The 25,715-nt window shown below is 47.1% G+C and overlaps 2 protein-coding genes across 3 annotated transcripts in view; both read left to right on the top strand.

Annotated features, from left to right (window-relative positions):
• Window positions 1–10,230, top strand: part of LOC308357198 (leucine-rich repeat-containing protein 37A2-like) — a gene marked incomplete at its 5' end in the record, with an annotated part of 48,786 nt that extends 38,556 nt beyond the window's left edge. Inside the window, 6 exons of the mRNA XM_080826666.1 lie at window positions 1,929–3,742; window positions 4,135–4,239; window positions 8,245–8,294; window positions 9,640–9,694; window positions 9,776–9,918; window positions 10,019–10,230. Of these exons, the coding sequence (XP_080682792.1) occupies window positions 1,929–3,742; window positions 4,135–4,239; window positions 8,245–8,294; window positions 9,640–9,694; window positions 9,776–9,918; window positions 10,019–10,121 (2,270 nt within the window). The 3' untranslated portion in view covers window positions 10,122–10,230. The remainder of the gene's footprint in view (window positions 1–1,928; window positions 3,743–4,134; window positions 4,240–8,244; window positions 8,295–9,639; window positions 9,695–9,775; window positions 9,919–10,018) is intronic.
• An 8,494-nt stretch (window positions 10,231–18,724) lies between these two features.
• PLEKHM1 (pleckstrin homology and RUN domain containing M1) overlaps window positions 18,725–25,715 on the top strand; it is a 45,860-nt gene continuing 38,869 nt past the window's right edge. The window contains exons 1-2 of one of the 2 annotated variants that reach the window (XM_080826722.1): window positions 18,725–18,805; window positions 24,992–25,080. In XM_080826722.1, coding sequence (XP_080682848.1) covers window positions 25,033–25,080 — 48 coding nt within the window. In that variant the 5' untranslated portion in view covers window positions 18,725–18,805; window positions 24,992–25,032. Of the gene's footprint in view, window positions 18,806–21,546; window positions 21,651–24,991; window positions 25,081–25,715 lie in introns of those variants that run through there. The other variant, XM_080826723.1, reaches the window with a different exon arrangement.

Below are 25,715 nucleotides of genomic sequence, written 5' to 3'. Positions count from 1 at the left end.
TTAAGTAATGATGTCACTGCATTATTTTTATTCATTCAGAGTCAAATCCCTAAATCTCTCTTTTTTTAAAAAAAAGAGTTATTTATTTGAGAGAGAGAGCATGCAAGTTGAGGAAGGGGCAGAGGGAGAGAATCTCAAGCAGACTCCCCGCTGAGTGCAGAGCCCAATGCAGGGCTCAATCCCATGACCCCGAGATCGTGACCTGAGCCAAAACCATGAGTCATACACTTGAGACACCCAAGTACCCTCAAATCCCTAAATTCCTAAGAACTATTCCTTTGTTAAAAGTTAGATTCTCAATTACCTTATTAAATAATTATCCCCAAATGCAAACTTGTTCATATAGTGCATCACAGTTTGTAAACTGATATTATATGCATTGCATCTCAGGTGCCCTTTGTCTTATAGGACAGAGAGAGATATATTTTTTGTTTATTTTGTTTATTTTTACAAGTTATATTATTATAAGAGCAAAACTGATGCTGATTTATAAAAAAGTTGTATTTGGAGCCTGAGAGTTTCTGTTCCCTAACCAGAAGCTGCTACCTTCTAATGGAAAGAGAGGGCTCTTCTATTCTTGAACTGCCCAACTCTGAACTTGTTCTGAATCCTAAGCTTTTCTGTCCAAAAACACTCAGGTGTTTTTAAGTATTTTTCTGTATACTATGTTTTATTGGCACTAAGTTGATGACTTCCAAAATGTGCTTTTGCACCCGGATAGCTGGAATATGAGTCCCTATCAATGATCTATGGTACATCAGAAATAACACTGCTATTTCTGTAAATATAGTGTTGCTTATTTTTCAAAACAATTTTTTACCAATTCTATTACTCCCTTCTCCCTTAGAGTTGGGGAGAAGAGGCATGTTTAATCTCCTTTTACAGGTGAGGAAAACTGTGACCAGAGGTGTTAAGTGCTGTAGCCTAGCACTCAAGTGTCTTCTTGTTTTGGGCTATCAGCAAGCCTGTTGCTGCTTCTTTCTTGTGGCCCTTATTACCTCCTCCTCTGACCCTCACCACGACCACTAAAAATACTTCTATTTCTTCTGGAAAAGAAACCCAGCTGCACATGCTCTGCAGTATACGCAGCGGCACACTTGACTTTCAGGTAGTTGGATGCTCTGGATGATTCCCTAAGTAAAGCTGGAAATATTAGAAATGAAAGGAAATGAAAGTGAAATAGGCATCTGACTAAAGTTTCTTTATCCCTTCTGCATTTTAAGACCTCAAGTATCATTCCCTTAATTTATTTAACATTCCACATTGGCATATCTCTCATACCTGGGAAATTTAACCTACATCCCAGATCCCTGCCCACATTTAAACAAAGAGCCAGAGCAGACATAGTGGGTTTTTTTCCTGATTAGAGCTTATGTTATATGAACTGCAATATATGGGAGCAGGGACCAAGCAAAGGAATTGGTGGGTAGCTAAAGAAGGCATATCCAGATGAGGACCTATAACAGTGGGTGCAGTCACGGGCATCTGTGATGGCAGTAAGAACACAAGCACACTGAAGAAAGGAAGGAGGACACCTCACACTCCCTCTGCATCTGAAGCAGGACAGGATGGGGTATATGAATGCCAGGAGTCACTGTAGATCTGTGCACAGTTTAGCTGAGTGTCTTCCAGCCTTGACTTTTTTTGAGTACTGGGCAGTCGGGCCTTGGGGACCCATGGAATTATCCCAAATATAGTTATTCACACTATGGAAGTTTCTGAGTAAATAGCCACTTTTTCAAAAAACATCCTTTTCTCCTTTTGTTGTTGCCAGTCATAGATTCAAATTTGAGTTTGTCTCCTCTCTAAATGGTACTCAGATATTTGCCGATTCTTAATTTATTTGACTGGGATATATGACTGTTGACTGACAAAAAGCTGTACTAGCAGTCTTTCATTATCAAAACTAGTCTCTTCTTTGTTGATAGATGAAGAAGTATCTATAAGGAATACAGAAGGATCATTCATGAAGGTATTGAAAGCCCGGAAGAAGAGCACCAGTACTGAGCTGACTATTGAGCCAGAGAAGGCATCCTCAGACAAAAATAGCGTCAGTCTAGCCTTTATCAATGAGCAGCTAGACTTTAATGATGAAAGTGATGTTATTAGTGCCCTGAATTACATATTGCCTTATTTCTCAGAGGGAAATCTAGAAGATGTAGAATCAACATTATTACCATTCATTAAACTTCTGTTTTCAAATGCACAAGATGGAGACAAGCCCACGGGTCCCTTGACAAACGACACAGGGAGCCTAGCTCTTAAACCTGGACCCAACAATTCAACTTACAAAAATAAACTGAAGAAACTCTATTTTCTGGAAAATTTGTTAGATGCGGAAATTCAAGAAAAAATTGATGAGGTGAAAAAGAAGGAAAAAACTGCCATGCTTATACATTCCGGTCTTTTCGGTCCCAAATTTAAACGCCAGATCTTCCTAAAGAAATTGAAAACTGCCCAAGCACAGGGAGAGAGCCTCGCCAAGGCTGAGCATGTAGGGAAAAAGATGCTGAGAGTGAAAAAGGTCATCAAGGGCCCCAAGGGCCTACGGAAAAGGTACTTCAAAGAACTGGGCCGTCAGAGAAAGCAGAGGAAACAGAATGCCCAGCCATTTGTGGAGAACATGGCCAAAGAAAGAAGGCTCGGGAGGCCATCTCCAAGGGAGCTGGAGCAGCTTCACATGGCACAGAGGCCCAAGAAATTAGTGGGAGACTCCTTCAATACAGAGCCTTCATTCATAAAGGAGCACAAGGCAGCAGTCTCTTCCTTCCTGAAACAATACTCGTTGGGCAGGCCTTCTGCCTCCACTGCTCCGAAATCCCTACCTGAGGTGAAAAACAAATCAAAAGACTTAACCTACACCATTTTTGTTTTAGAGGATGCGAATGCTAGAGTTAGGAATATGAAGGCTCCCAGACCAGTCTCACATTCCAGAAAGAAGCACATCTTTCATAAAACTCGCTCACGTGTGGTCCACAGAGAACCCAAGGCCAAATGGAATCGAAAATTCAGAAAGAAAAGTCCTCTCAGAAATAGACTGATGCTGGCAAAGAGGCCTCCATTCTCTGCAGTCAGGAGCCTCATAAATTCCCCCTCACGGGAGGCTTTTTCATCTTCAGGAGAAATGAGTTCTCAGGAAAATCCTCTTCCGGAATTATTTACTCTTTCAGAACCTCTTAGGGAAAACACTACTGTGGAAAACACTACTGCGCAGAATGTTTTTGAAGAATCTATTTCTGCAGGAAATATGACTGTGCCAGAACAAACCCTCCCTGAATTCGGGAACCATGAGAATCCTCCCAGGGCACATTCTGCAGCCACCGGAGACAACTTTATGCCAACTGTTAAACAAACCAATGAAACACAATGGGAATACCACAACGTGGGCACCGAATTGCCCCCGAAGCCCACGGAGTTCACTGTGTCGAAGCACTCAGCCACAGGGGATCTATTTGAAATTCAGCTAAACCAGCAGCTACGGTCCCTCATCCCCAATAATGATGTGAGAAGGCTCATTTCTCATGTTATCCGGACTTTGAAAATGGACTGCTCCGAGACCCACGTGCAACTGGCTTGTGCCAAGCTCATCTCCAGAACAGGCCTCCTGATGAAGCTTCTCAGTGAGCAGCAAGAAGTAAAGGTGTCCAAGGCAGAGTGGGATACGGACCAATGGAAGACTGAGAACTATATCAACGAGAGCACAGAAGTCCAGAGTGAACAGAAGGGGCAGGAGTCCAGTGAGGTGAGGAAAACTCCTGAAACATGGGATCTGGACTTTGAGTCAGTTTAGGACATGCCATGAAATCACCCAAGCCCAGAGACCAGGGGTTGCCTAGTCTGGGTCTTGTCTTGGCCAGGTAGTGTTCGCTGAGACACATGACCTGCCACTTTGCTCATTTAGTGCCACTATCCCCAGGGTATATGAGAAGGGGACCTAACGTACAAGATAAATAAATTTTTGAAGAAAATGCTGATGATAAGATTACATAACACCTTAGATTTGGTATGTTCCTTAATAATCTGTAAGCCACTCATCTGAAAGAATGGGGTTTTAGAGTAGCTGAAGAATAGTTAGCTTTCATCCTGTCTCTGTTTTCTAAAAAAAAAAAAAACCTGTTCTTTATTTTTTTTTAGCTCACAAAAGAAGTTCCAGGTTATGGCTATAACAACAAACTCATCTTGGCAATATCTGTGACTGTAGTAGTGATGATTTTGATTATAGTTTTCTGTCTCATTGAGGTAAGGACAACCATTAATTCAGATTTCCAGAATATCTTCTACCTTTATAATAGATTCAGAACCCACAAATTGAAAATCAAAGCCACTTTCCCACCTACTACTACTTGATATTCCTCTTCAGTCTGGAGGACTGAAATCTGCTTTGTTCCTTTACTGCCAAGTATATTCCAGGGAATTTTAAAAGAACCCCCCACTGCCGGGAGATCTGTGGATTGTAACCAAGGCAACAAGCCCTTAGACTGTCTGAGACATTAAGTTTAAGAAGGCCAGAGTTGACATGATAGTAACATTTCTTCAACTCAAAATTATGTCGATTAGATGTACTCACCCGTGAGTCTCAGACTGCCACTGATTTCTTTCCTTGGCTGAAATGATGACAGAGAAAATCTCTCTGCCCTCCCGGAACCATCAGCCATCCTGGAAGAAAGGACACGGCTTACAGATAAAAGTGTCATCTTGTTGATTCATTAGATTTACTTAGCAGCTTTCTCCTCCGCTGTGTAAGGTGTTGTGTGAATAGGTTCAGTTCAAACACTGCAGCCCAAATCCTGCAGGAGGCTGCCTCGAAGCACGTCAGATTTATAGTCTGTTGTTGGAGCTTGCCTGTTTACCTTTCCTTCAATCCTTTAATGACTTCTTCCTTTTCCCAACAGGCAGGTGCTAACATTTTTAAAAGAATGATTTAACAAGTTGACAGTCTTGACCTATCCCACCAATCCAACCTCATTTACCTTGTTTACCTTTTCTACTGTCCTAGCAGGCCTCCGTTCCAGCCAAAGCCACCCCTCACCGCACTCTAGTCACCCCATGCCCATTCCTGCTTTTGTCAGTGCCTTTGCCCATCTGAAATCCCCTTAATTCGCTCTGCCTGTGGAAGTACCATGAGTCTCTCAAAAGCCAACGCAAGTTCATCATTCTCCAAAAAGCCTTCCCTGAATTCTCCAGCCCTCTTGGTCCTACTCCTTCTGTGAGATTTGTCACCATTTCTTAGGGTCCATAATGATGCATTCCCCTCCCCTGAAAACAAAAATAAGGTAAACAACTTTTTAAAAGGCAGCTCCCCGAGAGAGAAACACCAACGTCAACACATGGAGAAGAGCAGAGCTATGTAAGCATCAAGTGGTGTCCTGGTTTATTGGACTTAAGTAAAAATGGAGTGGATATATGAACTGCTAAAGAGAAACATGTCTGTCTGCAGGAAGGTTGGTCAGTAGTAAAAACATAGAAATGGTGAGGAAGAGCCCACCATGGGCCATGCCACATCCTAGGCTTCCCCAAGAGTAGAGATGGCCCCTCAAGCAGCATATGAGAGTTAAGCCCACTAGTGAGGCTGTGCCTGTGGGGGAGATGGATGGATCTGGCTACTTCAGTCCTTTCTGTCAAACACTGGATTCAGCTGGTTACTTTCCTTCTAATTCTCTTCTCACCAAGTAGCCTTCTAATTGTGTTTCGGTGCGCCATGGAGGCCAGTGTCCCTGGGAGCTAGTTCCCAACCATGTAGACACAGATGCCCTATCTGCGGAACAGATATATTTCCCATTGTCAAGTGACAACCTGGCATTCTGATTTTGATCCATCCTGGGGCACTGACAAAGTGAGATTGCCTCTATAGGAAGAAGTGAGTTTGTTTTTGTTGAGGACAGAGTCTGACTGCTGAGCCCAGGAGTCTAGGGAACTGGCATGGGGTCAGCTTACCAAAGTCTCTGGGAAGATAAATCACTGGCCATTGTCCAGATAGTACCCTCTGCATCTTCAGGTGGCCTGTGGACTTTAGCTTTCAGGGAAGTTCTGTAAATTCCTATTGCTGTTTTTAATTTCTATGTAGTTTAGCCTTTTGTTTGTATTTATGTGGTTGCATTATTTCCTCTCCCTCTTTTGATGATGAGCTTTTTGAGGACAGAGACCATGCAGTGCTCTTCCTGTAGTAGACAATAATGGCGTTCAAAGGAAGAGAGATGAGGCATTATGTCGACTTCACAATGAGCAATAAGGCAGCCTAATATTTATTTGAAGTAGCTTACAGAATCCAGCAATACACAGACCCATGTGTTCCTAGGACTTTTGAAATGTTACCTTTTAGTATTCAAATCAGTGGAAGAAAATAAGTAAATGGTAATAGAACAACTGCTTGATTATTTAGGAGGAAAAAAATAGCAGAGCCTCATTTCTCACCTTAAACATATTTCAGTAAATGTAAAAAAAGAAAAGAACCCATAAAACTGTTAGAAGAAAACAGAAGCAATATTTTTATCATTTTGTGGTGGGAAAGAGCTTTATGATCTGACACCACGGGCAGAAACCTTTGATAGATTTGATCATCTTGTCTGTGACACCATTAGCAAACTTGGCACAGATTTATGCCAAGCATAGGAAGAATTTTCCACACCCGATTTAATCCCCTGTAAGGATGATATTACCATCCTTCTTTGATACCTAAAAGGGAATCAGCTTAAGGCCCCAGTGGCAAAACCCAAGGCAGAACCGCGTTTCGCCTGATTGCAAAGCCTGTGCTCCAGTTCCACTGTTCTGTCTCCTTAAAGATGAAAACACTGACAAATATTTGAAACATTGAAATTCAATGAAAGCCACTAAAAGGACTAATATATTTTTATAAGTCAACAGGAAGGCCAACAATCCAGGGGTGAAGGGGGTAAGGACTATGAAGAATGATGGGCAAGGACCACATCTGCCAGTCCTCTCCTCATGCTTTCTGGGATGTGGGACTTGTTAACGAGGCCTTTGTTGCCTCTGTACTGTTTTCTTCTATACTCTTAGAACATTTGTTTTTATTTATATTTTTTAATATGTGTAGAATCTGTTTTGGTTTTTGGTACGGTTGAGGTAAGAGATCTAACTTTTTTCACCCCCTACATAAAGATCCAGTTACTTTAAAATCTTTTATTGAATGATTCATTCTTTCTTCACTGATCTAAAATACTACTTTTATCTAGACTCAATCAATCCAGTTTCTTTCCCTGTACCAGTATCACACTATGTACTTAATTCCAGTTGCTTTATAATAACATATTTTAATGTCTGGTAGGGTAAGCTCCTGCTCTTTGATCTTCTTTTTCTCTCATTTTGTAGCTAGGCTTGCATATTTTCTCCACCAAATGTCGTCCGACTAGTTTTTGTTTAAAAAAAAAAAAAACTATTTTGGGATTTGAATAGGATTGCTTTGAATTTATAGGTTAATTTGAGGAGACCTGACATCTTTGCAATATTCTAGGAACATGGCATCTCATATCATGTATTCATTTCTTCTTAATGTCCTTCAGAAGAGTTTTAATATTTTCATCTCATAGGTCTTACCCATTCTTTGCTATAAGTTTACTCCTAGGTACCTTATGCCTTTTATTGATATTATAAATTGATATTATATATTATTGATAATTGATATTGATATTGTAAATTGGATCATTCCTCCATTCATTGATTAGCTATTTATGGAATGTAGGAACACTATTGTGGTTTGCATGTTGAGCTCTCCATTTTGTATCTAGCCATCTTATTGACTTCTCATACTTAAGTAAAATTTTAGTCAATTCTCTTGGGCCTTTCAGGTTGTTCATAATTTCATAGGCAAATATGTTTTGTTTCTTCCTAATACTTCATTTTTCCTACTGCATTGATTAGGACCTCCTCAACGATGATGAATAGTAGCCAGAATAATAGGCATCCCACTCTTGTCCTTGACTTTAAAACAATGCTGCTGCTTAGGTTTCTGGTAGATACTTTTCTTTTCCTTCTTCTAAGAATTTTTATTAGGAATTATCTGTTGAATGTCATCTAAAACCACCAGCAAAATGTATTGCCAGCTGCACACAAGATCCCAAGTTAGGTATTGTGGAAGAGCAGAGGTCTATTAAACAAACTGAATTCCTGTCCTCAAAAAAGTTATCATCTCATTGGCTAGATAAGACCTAAAATACAAAGGAATGAAAAAGATTTGGATGCAGTGGTCATCGAGATGGGTAACTGTGATCATGTTTTCTTCCAAAACAGATTTATTCTCATAGAACAGCATCAGAGGAAGGTAAAGAAGGAAACTCAAGGTAAATATTAGTCTGGCAATTGCTAAAGTAGAATTTTAGAACTAGATTTTAGAACTCCTCTCTGTTTCAGTCCCCTTGTTTTACTCCCAGGACACCACCAAAGTCAGAAAGAACACTTATTTGGCCTAATGCTTTTCCTGGATCCAGCAAAACTAGCACCCCAGCCAAACCTGAGTTAGAAGGAGACTGGCACAGAGCATCTGCTGGTCACCAGTCTTTTAAAGAAAGAGGGTGGTATGGGGAGGTGCTGGTTCCTGCTGGTAGTGAGCATCAGGCCTTCTCAGAGGATCTGGGGAAAGGGTAGGGAGGGCCACAAAGCCTTGGGCAAAGAGGGCTAGTCTTCAAGGCTGATGGAAGGCAGAATATATGACTCCTTCCTGTAAAGTGGCAGGAAGACTTCCCTCTTCCTCCTCCTCCTCCTCCACCTGGTTTTCAAGTCCCCACTCACCATTCCCTTTGTACAGACCCCATAGAATTATAACTGGGAGAGGCCTTAGATAGTAGTTTGTCTTTCCTTTTATAATAAGGAAATGGAGAAGAAGCAGGGGAAGGTAAATTGCCCCATGGTCATACTGCTAGTGAGTGTTAGAAGATAGTTCCTTTCCAGTTGGGCACTCCCTCCCTGATTACATTGCCCTTGGGCTGCGAGCTACATTTTATGTCACAACTCAGTACACACATACCGTAGAGACATGAGCAGTTTCTAAGACAAACTTAACCATACACTCTCATTTTTTCTATACTGTTTGTATTCAAAAAGAATATTTTGTGTTTTAGTGCTGGTTGTGACCTTTAAGCTCATTTCACGACTCATTCATCAGTGACAGCCTACAGTGTGAAAGGCCGTGAGCTAGATAACTTTGCTGGTTGGACTCAGGCATTTTCTTGGTGCGATTCAACTTGCAGGATAAAGCAACTAGGAAAATAGAAGCACCTCTCCTTCCCCCTCCCCAGCGAATGATGCCTATGAGACAGAGTGCATTGGGGACCACTGTAAAATGCTTCTGGAGAGAGTAAGGTGCTTCTTCCGTGCAGTTGCCCAGTTTGTTCACTGCATGAGGACACTTGGCCAAGGTCCCAGGTGAGCGGGATTAAAATCCTGCCTGCACTCCATGCCGAGCCACGTGCAAAGATCTCCCCCAGAGACATTGTGGGGCAGTTATGGATAGATGTGGGAAAATTCTGGAAGCCCAACATGCTTGGGATTATTTTCAAGATCCCAGATCTGTGGTGATTTTGCTTCCTGTGATTCTGGACGGAGGTGTCCTAATAAAACCAGAGATACACGTTGTGAGAGTTAGGGAAAACGGCCTGAGTCACTAATTGTGTGTGTATTTCCTCCAAGGGGCTTCTTTCGGTCTCTGCTGCGGAAGAGATGCTCATCCGAAAATGAGAATCAGGTAAATCTGAGCAGGATAAAGCCCCGTGGCTGCAGAGAGCATGGGAAGTGCAGAATTAACATCATCCTTTCTGTTTTCTAGGAGGGCTTTTTCTGGAGAAGGCGGCCACTTTGGCTTCGGGACATGTACAGACCTCTCAATGCCACACGCAAGAAAAACATGGCACAGAAGTTACACGACAAGGATTCTTCTGATGAGGATGAGATTTTCAACAAGGAACCAGGGTACCTGATTTACGGCTCTTATTGCAAATGAGGAAACTATGAAAAGTTGAACTGTTCCTTTGTAGAGTAAAAGCCTTTGGCATTCTTCTTCTTTTTGCAGAGAGAAAAGTGAAGCCCTAACAGAGAAGGCTCAGGCCACGGATTCGACTGCTGAAGAGCTGGGTGACGAGAGCGAGACCGCCGCAGAGACCGTCACCGAGTGAGCCCATCCTGCCTCAGGCCGCCTACAGAGTTTATTTTCTGATATAGGCTTCTCAGCATTGCTTGTAAAATACTTATTTTTCTCATATTAAAATGTATAAGTTCATAACCAATTCTAGCCATGTGGTAAAGAATTAAAATGGAACCAGTTAAACATGTATTATTGAGAGAACAGGGGCCACGGGCACGAGGAGCAGGACTGAAGCTAGAATCCCTCATGGGCACCAGTGTCCTTCCTGAGGAGCAGTGCGGGCAAAGGAGGATGAGTAAGGGTCTCTCTCCCTCATTTCCCTGATCAAATCAGTCTCTGGAAACCGGAAACCGTATCTTCAGGGGGTGTAGACTGGGTCATTAAATCAATGAGCAGTTTATTCTGGTGCTCTCTTCCCTGGCTCACCAAGTATCAGTAATTCACAACACACTTGACCTCTTGCCCAGAGAAGATCATCTATTTCTGGTGCCTCCCGTAAGGGCTTTGGCATTGCCAGAATATTTGAATCACTGAGCCTAGCTCCACGGCAGGCCTAAACCCTAACTTCCTTCCCAAGTGAGCAATCTCGTGCACAAAATGTGTGCCCTGTCTTGGCGAGTAGAGCGTTCTTCACCCTTTGAAGCGAGTACAGAATTCACATTGGGGTTTTTTTGGTTTGTTTTCTTAAAAAAAAAAAAAATCCCAACCCTTGGGTAGCTGGCGGGGAGGGGCTGAGGGCTAGGGTAAAGAACGTGTGAGAGCAGTAATTACCCAAGACTGCCCTCCTCAGGCCTTGATTTCAGAAAACATAGTGTTGGGGCCACTTACCCATTTGCATGTACCGCCCTCACGTCTCCTGACCCCACTGAGGGTCAGACGTGCGCTGCTTGGCTCTCTCCAGTGCAGCCCAGCACCAGACCTACTACCACCTTCCTCACCAACACCGATCACAGCTGCATGATTCCAGGGGATAATGTGGTGCAATCTTTGTAAAAGGCAAGAATTCCTCCACTCCTGCGATGCCTGGGTTTTTGGTCAGTTAAACGGTCAACTCTCGGTTTTAGCTCAGGTCATGATCAATGTCCATACACGTAACTGGTGCTCATCACTGTGGGGGCTGGCGCCGGTGAACGTCAGGGATTGGGGGATCGCATCGCTAGCTTTCAGGTGACTTTACCAGCCGCTTTCCATAGATCCAAAGCTGCTGCTGCCCCTCAGAAGACTGCTGAGGTCACAGCAGCGCCCCAAAGTCCCCAGCCAGGTGACTAGCGGGGTGCATGGAGTCCCGCATGCAGCCTGTGCATCTGCTCCTGCAGACGAGGACAGAATGGCTTCCAGCTCCTTGTCACCTCCCAGATTTCACACAGGTACGCTGTACTGGCAGAACGCTGCTGCCAAGGGAATCTGTGAAACGCAGTTCGTGGGCTTCCAGCACTTTAAGGGAGGCTAGGGTTCTACTAGGGATGTGGCCAGGAGCTGCTCAAAACTATGTTCATGTTTGTTCAAGTCTTCACAGGCCAAGCCAGGCTGAATGAAAACGAGTGCTCGGAGGAGGCTGGCTAGCATTTAGAGAAAGAGAGAATCCATCGCCCTCAAGACCCATATGCCCCACCCCTCCTGAGCCCGTCTCGAGACAGAGGGGCCACTCTCATGCCTTCTTATGCTCACCAAACTACTGAAGTAGGGCAAAGAGAGCCGGGACCTGATGGAAGCAGAGGTTCTCTGGCTTCGTCAGGACTGCAGGTCAGCAGGGATTTGAGGGTGGGAGGGGCAGGGCAGGGCAGACTGAAGATGACCAGAAGGCTCCACCAGGTTCTTACTGTTGGAGTCCCAGAGGGTCACACTGGCTGGCGACCGCCCCCATGGAAGACAGGGCCTCTCGGTCCTGGGGCACACTAGGCACGACCAGCTCTGGTCCTAGTGGGGGTGAGATGTTGCTGAGACCTGGAGGATGGCGGTGGAGCACCCCTGGGGGTGGAGGTGGGGAGCACCCTCCTTCAAGAAGAGGAGAAGTCCTAGAGGCCTGAAGCGGAAGCAGAACGGTGCTTCAAGGTGAGGCTTTCTGCGTTCCAGGGTAGCGATGGAGAGAGGTCTGGCACCACACCGTGGAAGGTTCCAGCTTCCAGGGCCAAAGTAAATTAAGACTTCAACCTGCAAACAGCAAAAAGACTTCACGTGGATGTGGGCGACACCCCAGAATGGTGGAGCCACCAAACAGAAGGAGCCTGGCTCCCTGACACGTGACCCACTAAACCAGCCCGGACTGCTGTGCTTAACCAGATGATTACATAAGAGAGCAATAAGCTTCTTTTTATCTACCACATGGCTGTGTTGGGTCTCTACTACGGCTGAACCTATAGCCTAATGAAGGAGTAAGTACACGTACTGGGTATCCCTTGCCACCACAATGCTAACTGAGAAACCATCCCCAAACTCAGTGGACTGGAACACCAGTTCTTGCAGGATGGCCAGGACAGCTATACTGGAATGTTCTGCCGGCTGGGCCAGTGCCGCCTCTCACTGCTGGTCTGCAGATCCGCAGGGCTAGCTCTTTGCCACCTGTGTTGGTTCTGGGGCCCAGGCTAGAGAGACTACCAGAAGAAAGCATAATAAGAGGCCAAACAGAAACTTCACCAGGCCTCTTCAAGCCCAGACACAGAACAATCACACTTTCATTTCTGCCCGTCTCATGGGCCAAAGCAAGTCACATGGCCCAGCCCCGAGGCAGGGGACAGGAAAGCACACGCTGTCCACAGGGAGACACAGCAAGTGTGTGGATGCAGGGAGGGCCAATAATCCTATCTATCCCGGGATGGGACCGAGTCCTGGTTTAGAGGTTATGTACCGAGGCCCCATTCCTCTAGGTGTCCTCCGTAAATGGAGCAGAGGGAAAGGTAGTCCATCAATGTGAAGGCCCCACCGCAGTTCTCTATTAGGGCAGGAACCCTGACAAGGCAAGAATCACATCTCCTTCCTCTCCCCAGGGCCTAGTACCAGACCCTGCCCGCAGTGATGACTCAGGGATCTTAATGGGTGAATTTTAGACCATTTCTTCATTCTCCACATGTGATTTCCTTATGAAATAAACTGACCTCCTACAGGTCAACATATAGTGCTGTGAGTTTGCCCCAGAAGCTGCAAAGAGACTGTGCCACTGGGAGCTGGGATTTGTACATAAATCTGTCTACACTGAATCCCGTATCCACTGCCTCCCAAAGGAACCTCTAGAAGAAAGGGCTTCTACAAGTTAAACATCAAAACAGGGTAGTGAGGGGCGCCTGGGTAGCTCTGCTTGTTGAGCGACCAGCTCTTGGTTTCTGCTCAGGTCATGATCTCGAGGTCCTGGGATCAGCCTGTGTGGAGCTCCACACTCAGTGGGGAGTCTGCTTCAGGATTCTCTCTCCCTCTGCCCCTCCTCCACCCAAATAAATAAATCTTAAAAAAAGAAAAAAAAAAAAAGGTAGTGAAATTTCTTTCTCTGGAGTCCTTTTGAAACTAGAAGGATTCTCATTGCCTGAAACATCCTAAGAGGGAGGCTATCTAAAGGCATCTGCATGGACTTCGGACAATTTGAAGAACAGCGAGATTCACCATCATAGCCCCCAGGGCTCCACAGGGCATCCGGCCCCTCTCATCATCTCTTTTGCCAGCTCTCAGGGCAAAAGCAGAACGGGCCCCAGATGCTCTCCCTTAATTGCTGCCTTTCCCCACAGACTTCACACTCCAAAGGAGAACCATTTGAAGAGAGCCAGGATGAACCCCAGAGAATACCACCATTGCCACTGAATTCCAGGGACAGGGCATGTGGGTGGAAAGTATATTTTAGGGCGGTGACTCATGATAAGTTGCTTCCTCCAGTCCCTAAATGGGACTATTCAATGTCAAACTATCTCGGGCTTGGGCTGATAAAAGCAGATAGGGAACCTAGTGTTGTTGTGAGCTGTTGGTCAGCATACATGAATATAAATACGGCTTGTGTAACTTGACCAAGTTCACAAAGACATATCACTTGCTGTTCTTTATGCTCCAAGTAAAAGAAATCCAACTAATACGCTTGAGCCAAAAATGTCATACAATGGATCAGCTCATATACCCGGGAAGCCTAAGTGCTGGCTGCATCTAGGGCTCAAACAGTGTCATCCTCTCCCCATCTGTCCCTCAACTGTGCTTTCCTCTGGTTTCAGGCTTTGAGGGACACTGATGTAGAGGAAAACCCATCCTTAAAGCTTGGACGCCATATCTGGGAAGAGGAGACTCTGATTGGCCAACCATGATCATGTCCACATGTGAGGTCAGGCCTTAAACCAGGACTTAAGTCCGGTGAAAGCACAGAGACTGAATTGAAAGTTAAGAGGGACGTTGTCTTACTGGGAGATAAGGAGGTGAGGTGATAATGGAGAATCAGAGGCTGAAGCTAGATTTAAGGAACACCCACAGATGCGAATGTCAGTAAAACACAAATTCACTTAGGAGCAGGAGTCCATGACAATTTTGGGTCCTTAAGTATTTTTTTCCCAATTAGTAGATCCTAAAGGTATAACTACTATCATGAGCAGATCCAAAGACTCTTCTGTTTTTTTAATATTCGATAGGGATTCTTAACTGCAGATGTGCTCCAGCAGAGAGAGAGTAAAGAAAGCAAAGAAGAGAAGGGAACCAGGAAAAGGCCAACCCAGGAAGCAGCAAGGGAAGATTTCAGGGTGAAAGCTGTGGGACAGGTCGAGGAGAGAGCTGGAGCGCAGGGGAGGATAGAACCCAGACAGAGAGCTACAGGAACAATATTCACATAGTCACAGTTCTGTTAACACTCAAGTTACGGGGAAGAGTGACATAACTAAACCCCAAGAATGGACTGCGTTGTTAAAGAACTACTTGTCTGTGGTACTAGGAAGTCTGCTGACAGTAACTAAAATGGGTAAATCAAGAGCTAGAAGCACAGGACAGGCGGAGATAAGCACCAGAAGATTCAGCCAGAAATAACCAGCCCCAGTGAGCTGGCTCAGAAGGGTGGGCATGGGGGGGAGGCAAGAAACTTCTGTGGGTCATTATGTTTCCTTATCATTTCATTTCATACTATTTGAACTGTAAACTGTGTATAATGACATTTGGGGTTTTTAAAAAAATTCATTATTTTGTCAAAGCTTTATTTTTGTCCAGCTTTATTGAAGTATAATTGACAAATCAGTAATTAAAAACCCTTTAAATCCATTTTTTAAAAAGAGTGGGGAGAGCCAGCTTCCTACAACAGAACCCAGGAGAACATTAGCAATTCCAGTTTTGAGAGAAATGATTGCATTAGTATTAGTTTGATGACTTCAGTCAGCTGCCAAGTAAGGATACATCTGGGGTTCAAATAAGAAGGGCTCTCAAAAAATAAGAAAAAAAGAAAGTCTCTTCAGTGCTCAGAGAGCAATTAAAAGCAGAGATCTGATTGGATTGGGAAGGTGAGAATTAGCTCGAACAATAATATAGCCAGTCATCTTTTTCTTTTCTTTTAAACATTTTATTCATCCAGGGACTCCTGGGTGGCGCAGTCGGTTAAGTGTTTGCCCTTTGGCTCAGGCCATGATCTCAGGGTCCTAGGATTGAGCCCTGAATCTTCTCCCTGTTCAGCGGGGAGTCTGCTTCTCCCTCTCCCTTTCCCCCTCCCCCTGCTCACGCTCACTCTCTCAAATAAATAAAATCTTTTAAATAAATGAATAAATAAATAAATTTTTGAAGGAAAAAAAAGAATTTATTCATCCCTTTGAGAGAGAGAGGAGCAAGAGAGCAATGAGCTGGGGGAAGGGCAGAGGGAGAAGGGCAAGCAGTCTCCCCGCTGAGGAGCCCATTGTGGGCTGGACCCCAGGACCGACCTGAACTGAAGGCAGACGTTTAACCAACCGGTGCCCTACAGCTGGTCATCTTCAAATGCTTAGTGCAGGCCAGAAACCATCCTAAGTATATTATCTTATTTAATCCTCCCATCAATTGATATTTCCCCCAATTTACAGATGAGAGAACTGCAGGCTCAGATAGTCTGGGGGAACTTACCTGAAGGCACACACCCTGGCCCCTCTGCCTGAGGCTAAGGGGCCTCAGGGTGTTCTGATTTAGTTCTCTTTTCTAAGCACCAGTCGAACTTAGAAGTTTCTATCTTCAGTACGGCCTCAAGGGGCCTGTGAAAACCACTGACCGTGGCAGTGGTCTTAGCCCCACACTTGCTGGGTTGTCTCAGGCCCCGCATATCATAGGGAAGGCCAAGGGAACAGTATGTGCCAGTGTTCAAACCGAAGCATTCCTGGCTCCAAACCCCGCTTGCTCTGCCACTGAACTATGCCAGCCCTCCAACTAGAATTAGAGCTGGCTGACAGTCCTTCCTCTCCCATTCATTCACTAGTTGTGTGGCCAAGTTACTCAGCTTCTCTTAAGCCTGTTTTTGGTGGTTGATAAGGACAAATCACAATTCCCACCTGGCAAACAACAGAAGCATTTGCACAAATGTTAATCCCTTATCCCTCAGCTCCTAAGTTAAGACAGATTCTTATATTTTCTTATGCTTCGGATCCATACTGAGGGCAGGGCACAGGAGAGGTGGTCAAGCCGAAATTCTTGGACCCCATCCCAGAGTGACTCCAGGGTAGGAAAGCGGTTCAGAAATCTGCACGTTGGATTGTCCCCAGGGAATTCAGATGCCTCATAGTTCTCCTGCCTGACTTTTTGCATAACTCTGCATCGTGCTTGAAATCTAAGCAGACAGACCAGTGGTGTGTGAGCTGCCTTTTCAAATGTTTCAGCCTTTCCTACATTGGCCTCCAGCTGGATCTGTGCCTCCTCCCTTTCCCCCTCACCCAATCTGTATCTCCCCTCCCATCCCAACCACCTCCCCTTCCTCTCTTCTTACCTCCTAGCTTCCTCTCCACCTCCCTGCGGCACCCTCCCCTGAGCTCAGCCTGCATTCCTACCCACCAGCCATTTCTCTGCCAGTCTCTTCACCTGCAATGCTCTTTCCTCTATCCACCTGGTGGGCTCAGATACAAGTTGCCTTGTCCAGGATAACCTTCAAGCCCTCTTCTCTAGCACCATGGCATGTTGCATGTGCCTTTTTAACTCCTCAAATGAAATGGTAATGTGAGATTTTTTTTTTTTCCTGGCTGGAGACTACCTGGTGGACTCATGGCCCATGAATGGTAGCAGTGTGCACCAGAGCAAGATGAAGAGAGGAAGACAAGCCCTTGACTTTGCAGAGGAGCCAAGAGGCCTGGGAAGTAAAAGACCAGGAGATGGAGGTTCCTGAAAAGGCAGACAAGAGATTACTATGTGGGGGTTCCCACAGCTTTTTCAGACAGCGGCTGCATAAAAATTCATTGGAAGAACTGAGGAATGTTGCTGGCTCCATTTGGGGGAGGGCATGCTTGTGTCAAGACACTGATGCTCTTGCTGTGCTATTTTAACAAAAAACACTATCCTTTTGCCTAGGAAACGGGATTTCCCTAGTAAATCCCTTACTTTCCACCTTGTTTAACACCAAGAGAATACTTTGCCTCTACGTCCTTATCTCTAACTTCCTCCTTGATGATTAACAATACTGAATGCACTCAGACTCATCTAGTCTAAAACCAGGAAGAGGTGGTTCTCACTCCTGGAAAGAGAATTACTGAAGGGGCAGCCCCCACACACTCAAGTGCCATATCTCCAACAGCTGGTTTTATAAATAGAAACAGGCACTGGGACCCTGACCTTCCCAGGAAGGCCAATGGAGCCCCTGACCCAGATCAGTGGAGCTTGCTTCCAAGAACTGTGCTGTTCCTAGATCAGCCCTGTAGATACTCCCTAAATTCCCCTGGACCTGCAGGTAGTACCTCTCCACCCGGGCACTCACCCCACACTCAGGCTCTAAGCTCCCATTTGACCAAAGCCTGCAGGTGTGAAGTATCGGAAGCAAAAGACACCCTCCCCCGCCCACACACACTTTTGACCTTTTGTTCTGAGTCCATCTGAAAGAGAACTGTCAACTCTATCAAGGAAAACAAATGAAGAACTACCTGGCTAGATGAGAATCTAGATGAGAATATCCGGACCCTTGAACTTCGCGCCTTAGGGCTGATAGGCAGGTTACAGGAGAAAGCCCTGGGAACCTAAAGGCTCCCTTGGTAAAAGGTGTGATCAAAACACCTACGCTTTTCCCCAGAGCCGCCAGGCGGGAAGCACCACCCGCGCTGATGCCCTCAGGGAGGCAAAACTAGAGTAGGCTATTGGTTCGATTTTACAAGTGGGAGCCTTCCCACAGGAGGCCAAGAGACAGTCGCAAAGTTACACAGACGGTGCTGTGGCCAGGCGAGGTCAGGATCCCAGAAGCCAGGATCTAGACTGACACAGACACTACTGGAGGCGGACAGGAGGACACGTTCCGCCCGACGCTGGTGACCTCGCCTAGTGGCCCCACCTGTCGCGCGCACCTGGGGTCGTAGAGTTGCGAGCCGCCCAGATCGCTCACCTGCTCGAGGTTTGGCAATTTGGGCTTGCGGGAACGCTGGCCCCGCCCCCACGGCTCCTTCAGCCCTACGATTGGCTCCGTGGGCTAGGGGCGGGGCCGGGCGTCGAACCGACGTGATTGCGTCAGGCGCCGCGAGAGTCGTTTCCTGTTGTCAGTGGCAGAGAGGCCGCAGCGTCGGGTCGGAGGCTGAGAGGCTGCTGCGGCCAGGCGTGCTCCTCGCCCCCTCCCCGCTCCCTCTGGTGAGTTGGCGGTCGGGGGCGAGGAGGGCGAGAAGGGGCGCCGGGGCCGAGACGCGAACGGGCGGTGGGCCACCAGCTCTGTCCGTGATCCCAAACCCCTTGTTGCCTTGAGACTGCCCTGCTTCAGAGTCCTTTCCCTTCCCGGTCTGAGCCCCGCACCCCACCCCACTCGGACCCGAGCCTTCAGCCCGCACAGCCACTGCTGACCCGTCCCCTCCATCTTCTCCCGCACGGGACCCGAGCCCAGGCCTTACCCACACCCCCTCACCACTGGTGTTGCGTAAATGCGGCCACACTCTTGACCCCCACGGTAGCCCAGTTCCGTCCCCCAGCGCAGCCACATCCCTCCGCTTCCCTCACCCCTTTGACAGCCGCAGTGTTCCACGCTAACCTCCTCTGATCCCCACCATTCTGGTTTCCCCCTTTCCTGGCTCAGCTTTCTTATCCCAATCTCCCTGCTCAGCCCCCCAAGTTCTGCTCAGCCGTAGCACCCCACCTCCACCCGCCCTCATTTAATACCTACCACCAAAGCAGATGCTCTGTTGAGCTCACCGCCTCTTCTTAATAACTCTGACCTCAGCCCTATATTAAGTCTTATATGTATTTTCATGTCCTCACAGACTCAACCCCTAACTTCAGAGCCCACCACATCCTTTCTTATCACTTCCAGCCATCCTGAGGACCCCTCATCCCTAAGTCTTTGCTAAACTGCCCCCAACTCTTGCCTCCCCAGTTACCATCCCTACCCAGTGTTATTAAAATGAGGTCTCCTTGTCCCCATTTCTTCACCCTAACTCTGCACCCATTCTTCCCTTGACATGGTCCCCATTTGATCTGAGAACTTAGAGCAGTCCCCTGCCAACCCCACCTGCTTCCCCTCAGCAGCCAAATCAGGGTGCTTTCTCAAAGCTGGGCAGTTGCCGAGCAGCTCCATGGGTGCAGGGACTCCGATGGTAAATAAGAAATAAGTGTGGAGGAGTAGAACTCCACCTCCTGTGGTTCAAGGGTTTTTCCTGGATGTCTGGTCCCCTGTACCTGTTGTCTTCAAGGATTGTGTTTTTACCATTCATATTACATTACTTGTGTTGGCTGCTGGAATGGTAGGTATCATCCGAATACTTGGAAAGTGAGGGATGGCTACTCAATCAGACTGGGACAGTGGAGACTTACCACTTCCTTTTGGACGGTAATCTGTAGAAACTCAGAGGCTTCCACTGGGTGGGGTTGGCTCTGGTCACAGAACCATGTCCATAAGTGTTGTCCTGGCACTTGGAAGGGACCCTCACGTAGTGCTCCCCCACAGCAAGAGCTGATTGCAGATTAGTCCCAATACTGAACACAGGGAAACAGTACCAGAGGTGATGTTACATGTTGCGAAGAGTGTAGGTGAGTGGGTCCTGGGGACGCTGAAGAACTGGGTGGATTCAGAGGCTGTTGAATTGCTACCTCTTTTTGCCGGTACTGAGTCATTGATTTTTGACCATTTTGATGACCCATGAACTCAAAGAGCCAAGTTATCTCAGTAGCTAGACCTTCTTGAGACACCCAGTCCCCATTGTTAGTATTTACGATCTCCTGGGCTTTTTGGGTGCACATCCCCTCTTAGTTCTGGTGACCAGGCTCCAAAGGATTGGCCGTTTTGCAGCAATTGTAAGGGGCCCCAAAGAGGACCCATTGTCTTTGCTTGCCATTTATAGTCTCACTTCTTTGAAAATTGAATTCCCTTCTACCTTCAATAAGGTGTGATATATCTACAGGGTTCACAGCCCGTTGGCAGCTTGGTAGGATGGAAGGAATTCCACAGGGGCCCTCCCACTGAAAAGTTGTATACCCCAACTTCTTACAGTCTGGAGTGGAGATACCTGCCCTGAGCCTTCTTATTTTACTCATCTGTTCATTCAGCAAGTGTATTTTGAGCACCACTGTGGGCCATGCACTGTTCTGGGCACTAGAAATGCAATGGTGAGTGAGTTGGGCAAAGTTTCTGCTTTCATTCATTCAGAGTTTGGTCCCTGCTGGAATCCTAAGGGATGTGGGACAAGAATATGGGGGTGACGTGGGGTGCCTGAGTAGTTCAGTTGGCTGAGTGTCTGACTCTTGGTTTCAGCTCAGAACATGATTTCATGGGCCATGAGATCGAGCCCCCCCCCCCCCACCGCCCCGGGCTCCATGCTGGCCATGGAGCCTGTTTAAGATTCTCTCTGTCTCTCCCTCTGCCCCTCCTCCTACTCATGTGCGTTCTCTCGCTCTCTTGAAAATAAATAAATAAATCTTTAAAAAAAAAAAAAAGAACATGGGGGAAATGTGTGTTGTAGGGTAGGAGGAGGAAGGGAGGAAAGAAAGATACCCAGTGTTCATAGACTTCACATTTCTGGCCTCACCCACTAGCCTTTAGACTGAGAATCACGAGCTAGAAGTTTCTTGCCCTCCAGCTGGTATTCATTTGCTTTAAAGGCCTAACTGCCTTCACCCCCAGACACACACAGCCATCCCACCCTTCACAGGACCCTTGTCCAGAACTCCCAAGTTTCTTCAGGTAGAAGGAGGTGCTATTCACTCACTCAGCACTCACATGTCTGGAGGATCAGCTGCCTTTCTGAATCAGGAGATAACTCTGTCACTTGTTTCCGACTGAAAACCCTGACTCATCACCTGGGGCAGCATCTGGAGGGCTTAAACACCGGCCTGTTGTTCTGCGTAGCCAGGTGCAGGATCGGATTCAGGCTGTAGAGACCGAGGCTGTCACGGATGGCGGGGAAGTCTCCAAGAAGAGGAGGTTGCTGTTTACTGGTAAATGGAGTGTTTCGAAAGCGGTGAAGCCAGGTCATCCATTTCTTCTTTTAATGTAAGTCTCGTCTGAGCCCTTGTCTTCTTTTCATTCTTCCTTCGTCTCTGGAGGAAGTGAGGTTGGAAGTATATAGAAGGGTGTATAACAAAGAAAATCAACCAGAATGTTTCCTTCCTGTGCGTTGGAACATTTAGGAAAGGACAGCTCTGAAACCTAGCTACCGTGGAAAGAGTCTGTGCTGCAGAGGGACTTAGGGAGTATCTTCAGGGCTGGCCTGGGAGCAGGACAGTTCTTGGAAGCAAGCTCCACTGATCTGGGCCAGGGGCTCCACTGGCCTTTCTAGGAAGGTTGGGGTCCCAGTGCCTGTTTCCATTTGTAAAACCAGCTGTTGGGAGATGTGGCACCTGAGTGTGTGGGGCCTGTCCCTTTAGTATGCTACAGATCTGGTGGGCAAGGTTGTTTCTTGTTGGTTTTAGGCTTTCTTTGATAAAATGGCGCTTCTGAGTCCCCCAGAACAGTCTGAGTAACAAGTTTGCCTACAACTCTTTGAACCAAGAACTGAGAGGCACAGGACTTGAATGAGGAAACCAGAGAATTCTGTCCCTTACCTGAGGCCCATTTCTACTGAGCCTCAGTTTTCTCCTCTGTAAAATGGGGGATAATCATCTTCCTCTTACAGGATTGTTTTAAGAGTTAAATGAGATTAGAGAATGAGATCCTGTGCCAGGGTGAATCAATACTGAAGGGCAGAGGTAGACTTAGAATGGCTTGGCGTTTCCTAAAGGTAGACGCCTCTCACCCTTTTCTGCTCAACTGTGCCTGCAATGTTTGAGGCTCTCTATTTGTTCTCCTCAGCCTGGGTCTCCCGAAGAGACACCCCTCTTTGGCTTGGTTCTTGGTGTCAGTGAAGACTGTTCTGAGGATAGGAAGTGAAGCCAGTCCCATAGGATGGTAGATGGGGGTCTGGGCCTGCCAGGAGCCTGCTGGAGTGCTGACCTAGAGTGCTGTCAGGAGACCCAGATCCCAGAGATCTCCTAGACTGTCATGTTCCTGCCTCTGAGCTGGTTTCCTGCCTCCCTGAGGCGTTGGGGGACAGGCAAGCCTAGGTAGGGTGCTTTGGCTCCTTGCAAAGAAAGGTGTGCCCTTAACTTTGGCCTGATCCCAAGTCTCATCCTATTTTGTGAATTGTCAAGTGGCTGTTCTCCTGGATTTCTCTGCACTGTTGTTATTTTGTGGGTTTTCTGACACTTTGTTTTAGGTCACAGTTGTCTCCTATCCAGCCTTGCTCTGACCTCTCAGTGTCCATTGACTTTGTTGTTTTGTTTTTTTTTTTAGCAGACCCTGACTTGGCCAGAGCACCCACTCACTGATAAGCCTTTCTCCCTCTGATGAATACTCTATTATTTTGACTTAATTCATTAATGAGGCCTTAATGGACCTACTATTCTGATTGTTGCCATCCAAGTCCTAAGGCTGGCCAGGGGAAGGGCAGTTTGGGAGCTTGAAGTTCTGTCTGGAACAACAGGCCTAAAAGGAGGCCTTAGGCCTCTGGAATTGCTGAAAGGGATTGGATGCCAGGGCCTTGGGACCAGAGAACCTGGACTTGACCTGCAGGGCTCCATAGGGTAGGCTTGAAGGAACCTCGCCTCCAGGATCAGACACAGTTTCAGGAGGGACTCTTACTGCAGCCCATCCCCTGTTCCTGTCGCCCTGTGGCCAGAGCATGGACCTGGTGGCAGAGGAGGGTTCTGAGAACCTCAGGCATCAGGAGCCGGGAACATGGTGACAGGAGAGGTGGTCAGACAGGCTGTGGTCAGGGGCCAGCGTTCTTCTTGGTGATCTGTCATGCTGTGACCAGAGCTGGTGCTGCAGGGGGCATCCCCGCCCCCACAGACCTCCCTCCTGCATGCCCTTCCTTAGGAAGCTTGGCTCTGGGTCCTGTTTACCCTCACCAGCTCCAGAGGCCAGGGCTTAAGTCCGAGCATCTAATGTCATTTAGGGCTACCCTGCTGTTCTCTGTAAACCTTTCCTGCCGGCCTGACCTTGACGTTCCCTTGCACCCCCTCACCTGGGCCCTCAGCTAAAGAGCCCTCTCCCAAACCTTCCACTGCTCCCTCCCCACCCACCCCTTAGCCCTCGCTCACACTGGCCTCTTCCAGAGGGTTGAGAGAAGGGTAGTCCTAGTGGGAGGTGGTGGAGTCTGCCATTTATCAGCCCTGGAATCTAAGGAAGTTCCTTGACCTGGGTCAGCTTCTATTTCTTATCTGTTAGATCAGGATAATAAAACGGCCCTCCCAGGGTGATTAGGAGGAACGCAGGAAGCAGTATATGGAAAAAGAGTACAAAATCCATTTAGCGGGCCTCAGCTTTATTAACTTCTTTGGACCAGGAGTTTTTGAGAACAAGGACAGCAATGATCTAGTTTTGGCTGTCCCCTCATGCTCAGCTGTGTGGTCACCAGAGGTCTGTTTAGATGGGAAGGTGCCTACCCAATACTGGTCCGTCCAAGTGGCTGGGGTGGGGTCAGGCCAGCCAGCAGCCCCCATCAGGCTCAGGTGGAAGCCCTCCCACCTCAGCCCTCCTCCGGAGGAAGCCAGTGCCCTGAGGGATTTACTTCAGCTATTTGCTCTTGCGCATTCACGCCCTGGCAGTCTCCTGGCAGTCTTCGCCTGTAGGTTTGGATGGCCACAAACACTAGGGTTGTAGATACTATTTCTCCTTAGTACCTTCAGGCCCTGTGCTAGGCATTTTCCACATTCTTTTCTCCATCCGAGATGTCTGACACAGTGCCCCAGCATGCTTAGCTGGTTAGCAGCAAATCGAGAGTCAAACCCGTCTCCCTTTAGACATGCCCCTGTGCTTCTCCAGCTTAGCCTGAGGAGAAGCAGATGTGTAGTGAGAGAGCCCTCGCTCTGGAAGCTGTTTCAGTTGTCCCTGGCACTGCTGAGCTGGCAGACACCAGACTGGGATGGGAGTCACAGGGGGCAGTTGCAGGGCCCAGGCCACCAGTGAATTGTGAGCCCCTGCTTCCTGGCCATGTGGGCCCTTGACACCTCCTTGCCCCCTTAGCTCTGTGTCTAAATCAGACTTATATGCCCTGCTTTTTGCGTCAGTACTGGGTGTGGAATCCAGAGCCCTTTCCGGGCACTGCTTGGGCCGGACCCACCCACGGCATACAGGACTCTGTACGTCCTGAGATCTGAGCCCACGGATTTGTTTTCCTTCCTCCTTTCCTTCCTTAAAATCCACTCTTAGCTTTTCCTTCTATATTCAAATGCCCTTCCATTGCAGTTTAAGGAAGACGGGCTGACCTCCTGCTGCCTGCTGGGGGCAGAGGGCGAGTTGGCTGGGGCTGGTGAGCTGGAACTTGCTCAGCTGGCCGCCATCTGTCTCTGCAGGTGTCATGTGATTCTCCGAGGGAGTTGCTGTGTGAGTGGAAATGCTCTCAGTGGTGGAGAATGGACTGGATCCCCGGGCTGCCATCCCGGTAGGCTGCGGGCAGGGGAGTTGCTGAAGGGTGGGGAAGGGTGCACAGGACAGCCATTTCATTGATTTTTCTTGCTTTGAAATGAACAAGGACTGCCCGGAAAGTGAAGCCTTGGGTTGAGAAAAAGTGATAGCAGAAGCAGGCTCTGAGAAGATCCTGGCCTTTCTAGAACATCTTATTGGTGATAAAATGGGAATTTACAAAAAACGATGGCCATTTAATATAGGCTACCTAAAGACCAAGGATTTCTCCAAAGAAGGCATACATATGACCCACAAGTACATGAAGAGATGCCTAACATCATTAGACATTAGGCAAATGCATTCAAAATCACCAGAGACTTCTTTGCACCCTCTGGGATGGCTAGAATCAAAATGACATAAGACTAAGTGGTGGCCCAGTTCCACTGCTAGGTGCATACCCAGGAGACCTGAAAACTTACGTCCGCATAAATACTTGTGCATGAATGTTCATAGCAGCATTTTAGCCCCAAAGTGGGAACAACCCAGATGTCTATTAATTGGTGAATGGATAAATAAAATGTGGGGTGTCCACGCGGTAAAATATGATTTGACAATAGAAAGGAATGAAGTCCCAATACACGGTGACAGTGTAGACAGACCTTGAAAACATGC

Source organism: Martes martes (genome assembly GCF_963455335.1).
Source record: "Martes martes genome assembly, chromosome: 16".
NCBI lineage: Eukaryota > Metazoa > Chordata > Mammalia > Carnivora > Mustelidae > Martes > Martes martes.
Note: the sequence above shows the minus strand (reverse complement) of the source record. Positions and strands in the feature narration are given on the sequence as shown.